This window comes from Hibiscus syriacus, unplaced genomic scaffold (assembly GCF_006381635.1).
Source record: "Hibiscus syriacus cultivar Baekdansim isolate YM2019G1 unplaced genomic scaffold, ASM638163v2 tig00110279_pilon, whole genome shotgun sequence".
Taxonomy (NCBI): domain Eukaryota; kingdom Viridiplantae; phylum Streptophyta; class Magnoliopsida; order Malvales; family Malvaceae; genus Hibiscus; species Hibiscus syriacus.
The window spans coordinates 1,180,569-1,191,885 of record NW_024062659.1 but is presented as its reverse complement, the minus strand read 5'-3'; the positions used below and the strand labels follow the sequence as shown (position 1 = coordinate 1,191,885).

At 33.1% G+C, this 11,317-nt stretch overlaps 1 protein-coding gene across 1 annotated transcript; it reads left to right on the top strand.

Annotated features, from left to right (window-relative positions):
- The first annotated feature begins 8,426 nt into the window (after positions 1 to 8,426).
- LOC120115992 (inactive leucine-rich repeat receptor-like protein kinase CORYNE) lies at positions 8,427 to 9,358 on the top strand. The gene has a single exon (XM_039136581.1). It carries the CDS (start codon positions 8,501 to 8,503, stop codon positions 9,356 to 9,358), a length of 858 nt encoding a protein of 285 aa, XP_038992512.1. The 5' UTR covers positions 8,427 to 8,500.
- The last annotated feature ends 1,959 nt before the right edge of the window (positions 9,359 to 11,317 follow it).

Below are 11,317 nucleotides of genomic sequence, written 5' to 3'. Positions count from 1 at the left end.
TAAATTTTAGCATCCCATTTTCGTGAAAGAAAGAACCCAAAACATTGGCAAAAAATTTACTACCATTGTCAGAATGAAACATTTGGATAGAACTTTGAAATTGGGTTTCAACCATCTTATGGAATCATTTAAATATTTCGCATGCTTCTGATTTAGTTTTCATGAGAAAGGTCCAGGTTGTACGAGTATGTTCATTAATAAATGAAATAAACCACCAAAACCCATGTAAAGATGCGACCCGAGATGGTCCCCAAATATCATTATTGATTACGGTAAATGGTTTGGACGATTTGTATGGAGAAAGGAGGTAAACGCTCTTAGTTTGTTTAGCAAGAGGGCAAATATCACAAGAAAAAGATTTAGGACTTTTATTGATAAATAAATGTGGAAACAACTTGGCAATATAAAAGAAACTAGGGTGTCCTAAGCAAAAGTGCAATAACATAACATCGGTTGAATGATCAAACAAAGGAAATTATCGTATAACATTTAAGGAAGCAAAAGGTTGGGAAAATAAGGTTACCGAAAGCAGGTAAAGACCCCTACAAAGCCTAGCACTGCCAATCACCTTCCCTAAGCTCAAATCCTAAAATTCACAAAAATTAGAGTTAAATTTCGTTGTACAACATAATTCGACAGATAACTTGCTAATGGAGAGAAGATTGTAAGTGAGATTGGGAACATAAAAAACATCAGATAAAATTGTTTGGATATATTTGAATAGACCCATGGCTAGCAACACCAGAAAGAAAACCATTCGTTGTTCGGATATAGTAGATAGATGAGTCGGCATGGAAAGTATGAAAGAGCCGAAGATCACATGTCATATGGTCACTTGCACCATAATCCACAATCAAAGTAGAAGTGTTGGATTTAGCCAAAGTAGCATAATAAATTTTACTTTCATGAGAGGGAGTCGCTTGCGCGGATTGGGAAGAAGGATTTAACTGACTAAAAATTTGTTATAACTCTTCCATTTGTTTTTAGTAAATGAACTCCCCTGCAAACCAGTATTCACAACACAATTCCCTTGAGTATTTTGAGACATTACATATGGCACCGTTGGTGAATATGATATGATTTGCACTAGGAGTGTACCTTATGTTGATGCTTTGGCACTGAATTGCCTAGTGTTCACATTATGTATGACTCACATACCCTGGATTCTTATAAATATGCATTGGGCTATGAATTTGAAAATAAGTTATGAATCTAATAATAAGTTATGAGTCTGAAAATAAGTTATGAATCTGGAAATAAGTTTTGATTCAAAAAATAAATTTTGAATTGTGGAAGTACTTATTATAAACATGGATTATGAAAATGATTATGTGAATGAATATGAAAGTGGGAAATGAGAATAAAATAAGAAATATCTTAAAAGTATTTGAATGAAATAGAATATGACATGATTGTTATGTTTATTATTAATTATCATAGTTTTGACAAAATCATGAGATTATGATTTTCAGGTCTCTGATGAGGAAAGATGGCTTGAATAAATCGGTTTGGATATTTAATGATTTTATTTGAATTTAAGTTTAATGTTTTGAATTGTTATGATATTTTAAGTTAAATTTTATATAAAGAAATATAATGTTATGATGTTGTTAAGTTGTTTAATATTTTATGTTACCTTAGTTTGTTTATAATGTCTCACTAAGTGAATACTTAGTGTGTGATGATTTTCATGCGTAGATAAAGAATGGCAAGTGACGTAAGGAGTCGAGTTGACATCAATCAACAAAGAACAACTAAAGGTATAGTAATGGCATCCTGTTATTTTTAAAATTTCTAGATGGCATGTATACGAATAAGAAATGTATAAGATATATTATTAGGGTTAGAAATATGAATCTAAGTTTTATATTTTAGATAAAAATCATATTTTACGAGAACAACGAAATATTTTAAAATTAGACAGTTTTTAAACAGTATTGTTTATTATTGATCTACTGAACTTCTGCCTAAAATTAAGCTTGATTTATATGAGAATTATTATTTTATGATTTTACATGATTAATAGAATAATTGTTAAGTTAATAATGAAATGTTTTATAATGGAACAAAATTTTAAGCATTTATGATCAGTGAATGTTTGTAAAATTGATGTGTCATCTTTAGCTCGTATTTTGAGACACATACGGGCTATAGGTGTTACAATCAACACACCTCCATTTATGGGATTCGAACAAATCAAGTTGATGCCATAAACATGAAATTTGTGTAAAATATTGAGTAACGATCAGGTTGTCTTATTTGAGGTTAGCAAGTTGGCACTCAATCCCAAATAGGGTAGTTAAATTTTACGCATTCGAATACGTTGCCTTTGCAGCACTCCAAATTTTGATAAATGTTTCGCATAGCAGAAAATTTTCTCCCACAACAGGAATCATGGAATTGATGAGACATGACATAATAATAGTATTCTCAGCCAGCCAAGTTGAATAATCAGGATTCATTATAATAGGAATGGGAGTGGTCTCCAAGAGATAATGTTGCTTGCGCCAGCCGGTAATATAGAGACTGGTAGATTGGACCAAGTGATATAATTGTCACCATTCAATCGGTAACAGGTGATAGAGGCGGAAGAAACATCTGTGATGTTTGAATTGAATGAATTTATGAGGATTTCTAAGGTGACATCCGATGTAGATGAGGCAAAAGTCATGGTTGGTGGCTAGGGTTATGAGAAAGAACGATCAACTAGGGTTAGGGAGAAGGATCGCTCACCTAACTGATACCATATTGATAAAGTTAATCGACAAAAGAGATGAATGAACATTGATAAAGGTAATTGTAAAAAAGATGAATAAAAAAAATTTCAGTCGTATATTCACATAGGTAAGTACATATTATTTTATACAAGTAGTTATGGTAAGTATTCCAATAGAAACAAAATTATTTATTAGTAATCCTTATATATCTAACATTCTAAGAGTTAGAATTATGTTAAACTTATAACTATGCAGCTATCACATAACCTACATTATTATTATAGGAAAACTCAATCAACAGTAAAAAAATCCATGCAATTATTTAATAACCCTATAATGCAACCTTTTAATCTATCTTTCAGAATCTGAATAACTCACTTAAATAGACCATCATACTACAGATAATTAATTATACTAAAGTTTTAATCCCATACACAGAGCCTCAAGAAAGTCTTTTAGAATCGTGAAAAAAATCTCAAACCATCAAACTCAAATCTCACAAAAACTAATGGTCTCAAAAGTATACCATCAAGTTAGTTATCAAGAATATAACTAGTTTGACCCAGAGTAAAGTCAACCAACTTGTCGAGATAATCGGTAAAACAAAGACATAATTCTACTTAGACAGAGACAAAGGTAATCTACTGAAAAAGTCTACTGTTACTCACTTCTATTCTCACTCTGAAATCTGTATAGTTTCTAGAAAAATACTCGAACTTGACTCTCTCTTTTTAAGATAGTCTGAATCAGAGTGATACAAATGTTATATCTTTTCGGTTTTTAGAATATATCCATTAACTTGAATGAGAAAACCTTAAGCAAATATCAAAATTGATTTATCGATAGTTTGAAGTAAATCAAATAATTCAGACCAGAATAATATTTCACCGTAGAATGTAAAACATTTATGAATCTTAGCAATCTTAGGATTACAAATATATTGTTGGCCAAAATCATCTTTTTCAAATTGAATCACGATGTGTTTGAGTGATAATTCAAACAAAGTCGTACTTAGCGTTATAATAAAGTTCATTTACATACTCGAATTGTCTTACAAAACTAAAATTTTATTAAAACTCGCAATTATAGATGAACTTGGAAGAACTTTTAACTATATGTCATATATGATCACTACGAGTTATTGCTTAGGAAAGATTTCATAACAGATTCAGAGATTTCAGTCATATTTTTTAAGGGTAAACTGAATATAATACTAAAAATCAGACATGAACAAAATTTCTTTAAAAACAATAAATTACTTCTTAAGCAGGATAATTGACCTAAGACATTGTCAAATCAGTCAGAATTGAATTAATTATTATTTTATTACACCTAAATCGAGTACAAAAAATTCCATAACACTGAATGACGATCACTAATCAACTAACGATTACTCGCTAGAGTTCAAATCTTATAATCGAAGTAATCAACCAAGATGTCTAAAAAAATATCAGGTATTCATACCAAACCTATGATTATATACATCAAGTATCACATTAAGATTACAAAAAGGTAGTAACTATCCAGAATGACATCAGAGCCTCGAGAGTTTAAGAAAATATTTAAAAATCTTGTGGCATGATTTTTTAGAAACAATTTCCATACTCGTCTAAAAATAATTTTACAAAAATTATTTAAAATAATTTTCAGAACTGTAGTGGGTTACATAGTCTGAGAGTTTAAACATATGCTCTGGTATCACTAAATTAACCCCCTAGACTCGGTCTAGGAGTTACAACTGAATCAGAGTAATCAAGCTGACCACATAAATAATTTACGGATGAAATTTTGTTTAATAAACTGTTTTAAAAATATTTATCAAATGTGAGATTAGAATAAACTAATGCCACAATTTAATGAGGCTAAAAGCAAAATTTTAGCCTCACACGGTATGAAATCGAGACTCTTAATCTTATAGCCAAACCAACTATACATCTGGATAATCTGAAAATAGAAACAGAAACAAAGTGATCTACAAAGCTCAATGTGTCATCTAAATACAAATAATAATTCAGATATTTCAAGCATGATATTCGAGTAATAGTAAAACCATATACTTAATACTAGAAAATCATACAGAATCCTCACAACCTTACCTCTTGTCATAGAAGAACGGAACGAAAAACATTACCTGTTGAAGAAAACTTGAGATCACCAAAGTGGATCCAAAGCAGAAAATAGAAATTAGGATGGAGACGTTACCCTCTGAAGAGGAGCTCGAGTTAACCTCCAAGGAGGAACTCATCAGAAATTAAAAAACAAGACAGGGATGTTGCCCTCCGTAGAGGATTCCATGCATAAACATGATGGGAATATAATCACATGAAGAATCAAGATTGGAATATAATCTTATGCAGAATCAGGATGGGGATACAATCCCATGAAGAATCGGGAATGTATCAATGCAAAGATTTAAAATGATGCAACAATAATCATAAATCAGTCATAACTCAAACACACACAACCGGAATTCATACATGCATATAAATAATATCATATAGCATAATAGCAAACATTATTAAGGTATCAAACAGATCAAAGTGACACACCTATAACAACTAATCGATACTAACTAAGTCATATGTTTCCCACGATCAGTAGTACTAGGTCCTGCGACTTGGTAATCTAATAGTTACATAGTACAAAGCGATTACCAAAAAATACATCTAAACAGAAATAGACTTTTAACCAAGTAATTAATACTTTGGCACATCTCAAAATGGGCAAGCAGAATCGAGCTAAGCCGGACGAGGTGGTTAGGATCTACCAGAGAGTGATGCGGAGATACATGATTACCTTTAAGAAGTAACACCAAAAAATGAGTCCAAAATCTCAAAATTTACTTAATAAAATTATGATTTTAAATGATAAATGTTGTAAAACATGGATTTTGGATCAGAATTTGACAAAACTAACTATAGAAACATATTTATGACATCGAAAAACATAGTGATTGGAGTCTTTGGGAAAAGTCAATAGGTCAAAGTCAAAGTCAACGATCAATGGTCGAAAATCAAAAGAAAATCAACAGTCAACTAAAAAGCCAGTGGTCGACGATCAACAAAAAAGTCAACTATTAATAGAAAAGTCAACAACCAAGAGAAAAGTCAACAGTCAACAGGTCGGGTCAATGAGTTCAGTTCTATCAAAGAGTCGGTCGGTCAAACAGGTTGGTTCAAGCAGAATACTCTAGAATTAGTTCAGTTAGCCGGTTCAACAACTTGAACCGTCAGTTGCAGAACAACTCCCAGACGCACAATGACAAGCGTGTGAGACGCCTTATGGTGGCTGGAATTATACCATCTTTTTCTAATATTACATTTTAAAGCACGAGGATCACTTACCGAGGTCGGTTCACAATGGAGCTTGGCGAGACGGAAACATGGCTTTACAAAACCCGAACATTATCTTGCTTCACCCCGCTAACAGCGATGACAACGAGAACAAGGTCACCACTATTCGAACTGAAATGGTGAGCCTGTCTGAATGATGTTGACGATGACAATATCAACGACACCCAAGGTGATGAATCAAAGAAAAAAAATAGATAAAGAAAAGAGATGATTGAGCAAAAATGGAAAGACGGGGAAAACAAATTCAAAACTGAAATTGGGTATTTGAATACCCAACTTAGGCTAATTACAGTAACAGTCCCTAAACTTTTAGGGAGCTCACACAATGACACTAATATTTTATATGATTAAAATTTAACCCCATTTTAGGGTGTAACACCCCAACCCGTACCCGACTCGAATACGAGCCCGAGGTGTCACTTTAACTTTTAAAACTTTGACTCTTAAAGAAAAACCCCGGGAATTTAAAACTTTTTTAAAATAAAATACGTTAATTTACATAAAAGATACCATAAAATACAAACTCGACCAGAGTGTTCATAATTAATGACTTATTACATGCCAACACTCTTTACACAACAAAATACCTACTTTGTCGATTACTTCTGATCTGATCTTCTAGTAATAATATTGTCCTTGCTACTTCTATTCTTGTTCTTCTCGTTTCTTGGTACCTACGTGTAAATCACTTACACACTAAGTCATAGACTTAGTGAGGCAATAAATAAACATGTAACAGTAGATTCATGAATATGCATTCTTACCATTTGATCATGATATTTCAATATGCATGTATATATTTCATATGACATATATAACCAAGTCATGCACACATGAAACTTACCTTTTTGCATCACTTTCACTTTAATTTATATTTCAATTGCCCATGTATATTGTTGTCGAGAACAAAGGTATGTGAGTACATTGAGGTTGTGCACTAATGTTGTCACCACAACTCGTATAAATTCCCTCATGGGCACCGAACATTTGTTCAATATTCGTCCCGAAGGATTGATATATATGTCCCGTAGGACCACTACGTCCCGAAGGACTACAATACCCTCGACTCTTGGCATGCCAACTATACCTATAGCTCTCGTATCATATACTATAGGCATTTATGATGAATACATTTCTCATCACTTGTTCTTTCTTTTCTGTCACATACCACATATATGTGTAACCATGTATTTCATATCATATCACATGTATCACGTATTGCATATTCATATGTCATTTCATATATTCACATAGCTTATTTCATATATTCTTAATTATTATAAGTTATAAAATAATCATTGGATCATTCATATGTTTCAAAATTATTATTTTTCGTTAAAAAAATTATTGTAATTTAAGCTGAAATATTAACTTGTTCACTGAAATATGATAAAATCTAGTGTTGAAATTTCAAAAGACTATCATATTCCTATTAAAATGTTAACGTTTAGCTTAAACAATCGTTAATTTATTAATTCGTTAATTCGGATCGAGTATTATAGAGATTATGGTGACTCTTCCAATTAAGTTTGCTCATAAGCGTTAGAATTTAAATCATTGACTTTTATTTAAAAGATCTAATGAGTCATCTATCTCGATTGTTGGTTAAATACAATCATTTTAATTAAGCGTATATACTAAAAAAGAAAAAGAAAAAAAATCAAACCACATCGCACAAATTCCCGGCCACTGATTCATTGATCGTCAGGTAAACCAACAAACCCAGTCAGCGCTCACGATCATCTCTTGTACTCACTGACTCGCACTCGTGATACCGACGCCTCCGCCTTCGTGGCAGCCGACCCCACCGCGCGTTTTGCTCTCTTTGTTTTCTCTAAGGCGGGAATGCAAACCAACAAAGCTCTGTTTTTTTTTTCTTACGCAGATTTTGGTTATAATTAAACTAACGGAGAATGGAAACTGTTAGTGCTTGATTTGTTTTGTATTGATATCTTGAACCCCATCAATTATTTATCTAGAAAGGTGGAAAAAATATAACTTTTTTGAGCTATGCTATGGCCTGAGAGTGAAACTGAAAAATAAAGTCTGGGTTTTCATTTTCTTTTCCTGTTAAATTTAATATCTGAAGTAAAAGAGAGAGAGAGAGAGAGATGATTTTCACTGTGAAATGTATCTGTTGCTCAAGTTGGGAACAATTTCTTGTTTTATTTTTGTTTGAAATGTGAAGATTCGATTCGCTTGGTGTTGCAGTTGAAGGAACAATTCAAACTCAGTGACGAATCGATTCTTTGCGTCTTTCCTCATAAGATTTTGAGTTGAGGAAAAAGAAAGAAAGATTCGATTTTTTTCATCTGTTACTCCCACCAAGTTTGAAGCTTTAAGATAAGAAAAGAAGAACCGTAGGTATATGTGTGTTTTGTCTCATGTTCTCTCTGCCTTTGGTTTTGTTGGTAGCTACGTTTTGCTTCCATGGCGGAAATCAAAAGTTGCAGGTTCACTCTGTGTTTGGTTTTGCTTCTGGTTCTATGCTTTCACCAAACAACAACTGTAGAATGCAAAGAAATGATCATTAGACAACTCAAGATTGGATTCAAAAGGGTAATTCTCAGCATTGTGCTGGGAATTCTAACTGGATCGGTTGGATCTCCTTTCTTCGCTTTACTAATCAAACTCACTGTTCAGTACATCAACCAAACCCCGTTCCTTAAAGGTCCAGTTATATTTTCCCCCATGATATCTTCCAAGACACTTCAATCAGCCCTAGCCAATGAGAACCTGTTGTTGGGGTCAAGCTCCAACGGCAAGTACTACAAGACGGTTCTCGATAATGGCCTCATCGTAGCCGTCAAAGTGCAGGAGCCCTTCGACAGCGGCTCGAGCAAGTCAGTGAAGAGGAGGATACAACAAGAACTTGAGGTTCTTGCTAGCTTGAGGCACAGGCATTTGAGGAGCTTACGGGCTTATGTTCGAGAATCCGATTGGTTCTCTTTGGTTTATGATTATATGCCAATGGGGAGCCTCGAGGATGTGATGAATGGAGTAAGGGTAAACCAGTTGCAGCTTAGATGGGATGTCAGGCTTAGGATTGCTGTGGAGGTGATTAAGGGCCTTCAATATCTTCGCTTTACTTGTGATCCTCAGATTTTGCACTACAATTTGAAGCCTACTAATGTGATGTTAGATGGTGAATATGAACCGAGGCTGGCCGATTGCGGATTGTCTAAGCTCATGTCTAACATCGATCGAGCAGCGTCGGGTTATTGTGCTCCCGAGTGTTTCCAGAACTGCAGGTACTCGAAGTGTTCCGATATTAAAGCTTACCCTTGAGGACTAGTTGACAGTTGATTTGTTACCCTTGAGGACTAGTTTTTAGATAATTGAAACACTTGTTGAATTAAACCAATAAATGACCATCCAACTCAGTTGGTAGAACACAAGGCTCTTAACCTTGGGGTTGTGGGAGACATCTGCATTATTGTGTTCGTTGGAACTCAATCCCAAATAGGGCAGTTAAATTTTACACATTCGAATACATTGCCTTTGCAGCACTCCAAATTTTGATAACTGTTTCGCATAGAAGAAAATTTTCTCCACAACAAGAATCATGGAATTGATGAGACATGACATAATAATAGTATTCTCAGTCAGCCAAGTTGAATAATCAGGATTCATTATAATAGGAATGGGCGTGGTCTCTAAGAGATAGTGTTGCTTGCGCCAGCAGGTAATATAGAGACTGGTAGATTAGACCAAGTGATATAATTGTCACCATTCAATCGGTAACAGGTGGTAGAGGCGGAAGAAACATCTGTGATGTTTGAATTGAATGAATTTATGAGGATTTCTAAGGTGACATCCGATGTAGATGAGGCAAAAGTCATGGTTGGTGGCTAGGGTTATGAGAAAGAACGATCAACTAGGGTTAGGGAGAAGGATCGCTCACCTAACTGATACCATATTGATAAAGTTAATCGACAAAAGAGATGAATGAACGTTGATAAAGGTAATTGGAAAAAAAGATGAATAAAAAATTTTTCAGTCGTATATTCACATAGTTAAGTACATATTATTTTATACAAGTAGTTATGGTAAGTATTCCAATAGAAACAAAATTATTTATTAGTAATCCTTATATATCTAACATTCTAAGAGTTAGAATTATGTTAAACTTATAACTATACAGCTATCACATAACCTACATTATTATTATAGGAAAACTCAATCAACAGTAAAAAAATCCATGCAATTATTTAATAACCCTATAATGCAACCTTTTAATCTATCTTTCAGAATCTGAATAACTCACTTAAATAGACCATCATACTACAGATAATTAATTATACTGAAGTTTTAATCCCATACACAGAGCCTCAAGAAAGTCTTTTAGAATCGTGACAAAAATCTCAAACCATCAAACTCAAATCTCACAAAAACTAATGGTCTCAGAAGTATACCATCAAGTTAGCTATCAAGAATATAACTAGTTTGACCCAGAGTAAAGTCAACCAACTTGTCGAGATAATCGGTAAAACAAAGACATAATTCTACTTAGACAGAGACAAAGGTAATCTACTGAAAAAGTCTACTGTTACTCACTTCTACTCTCACTCTGAAATCTGCATAGTTTCTAGAAAAAGACTCGAACTTGACTCTCTCTCTTTAAGATAGTCTGAATCAGAGTGATACAGATGTTATATCTTTTCGGTTTTTAGAATATATCCATTAACTTGAATGAGAAAGCCTTAAGCAAATATCAAAATTGATTTACCGAGAGTTTGAAGTAAATCAAATAATTCAGACCAAAATAATATTTCACCCTAGAATGTAAAACATTTATGAATCTTAGCAATCCTAGGATTACATATATATTGTTGGCCAAAATCATCTTTTTCAAATTGAATCACGATGTGTTTGAGTGATAATTCAAACAAAGTCGTACTTAGCGTTATAACAAAAGTTCATTTACATACTCGAATTGTCATACAAAACTAAAATTTTATTAAAACTCGCAATTATAGATGAACTTGGAAGAACTTTTAACTATATGTCATATATGATCCCTACGAGTTATTGCTTAGGAAAGATTTCATAACAGATTCAGAGATTTCGGTCAGATTTTTTAAGGTAAACTGATAATACTAAAAACCATACATGAACAAATTTTCTTTAAAGACAAGAAATTACTTCTTAAGCAGGATAATTGACCTAAGACATTGTCAAATCAGTCAGAATTGAATTAATTATTATTTTATTACACCTAAATCGAGTACAAAAAATTTCATAACA

Coding starts and splice junctions, on each gene's coding strand:
- LOC120115992 (XM_039136581.1), top strand. CDS start 8,501: ATGGCGGAAATCAAAAGTTGCAGGTTCACTCTGTGTTTGGTTTTGCTT.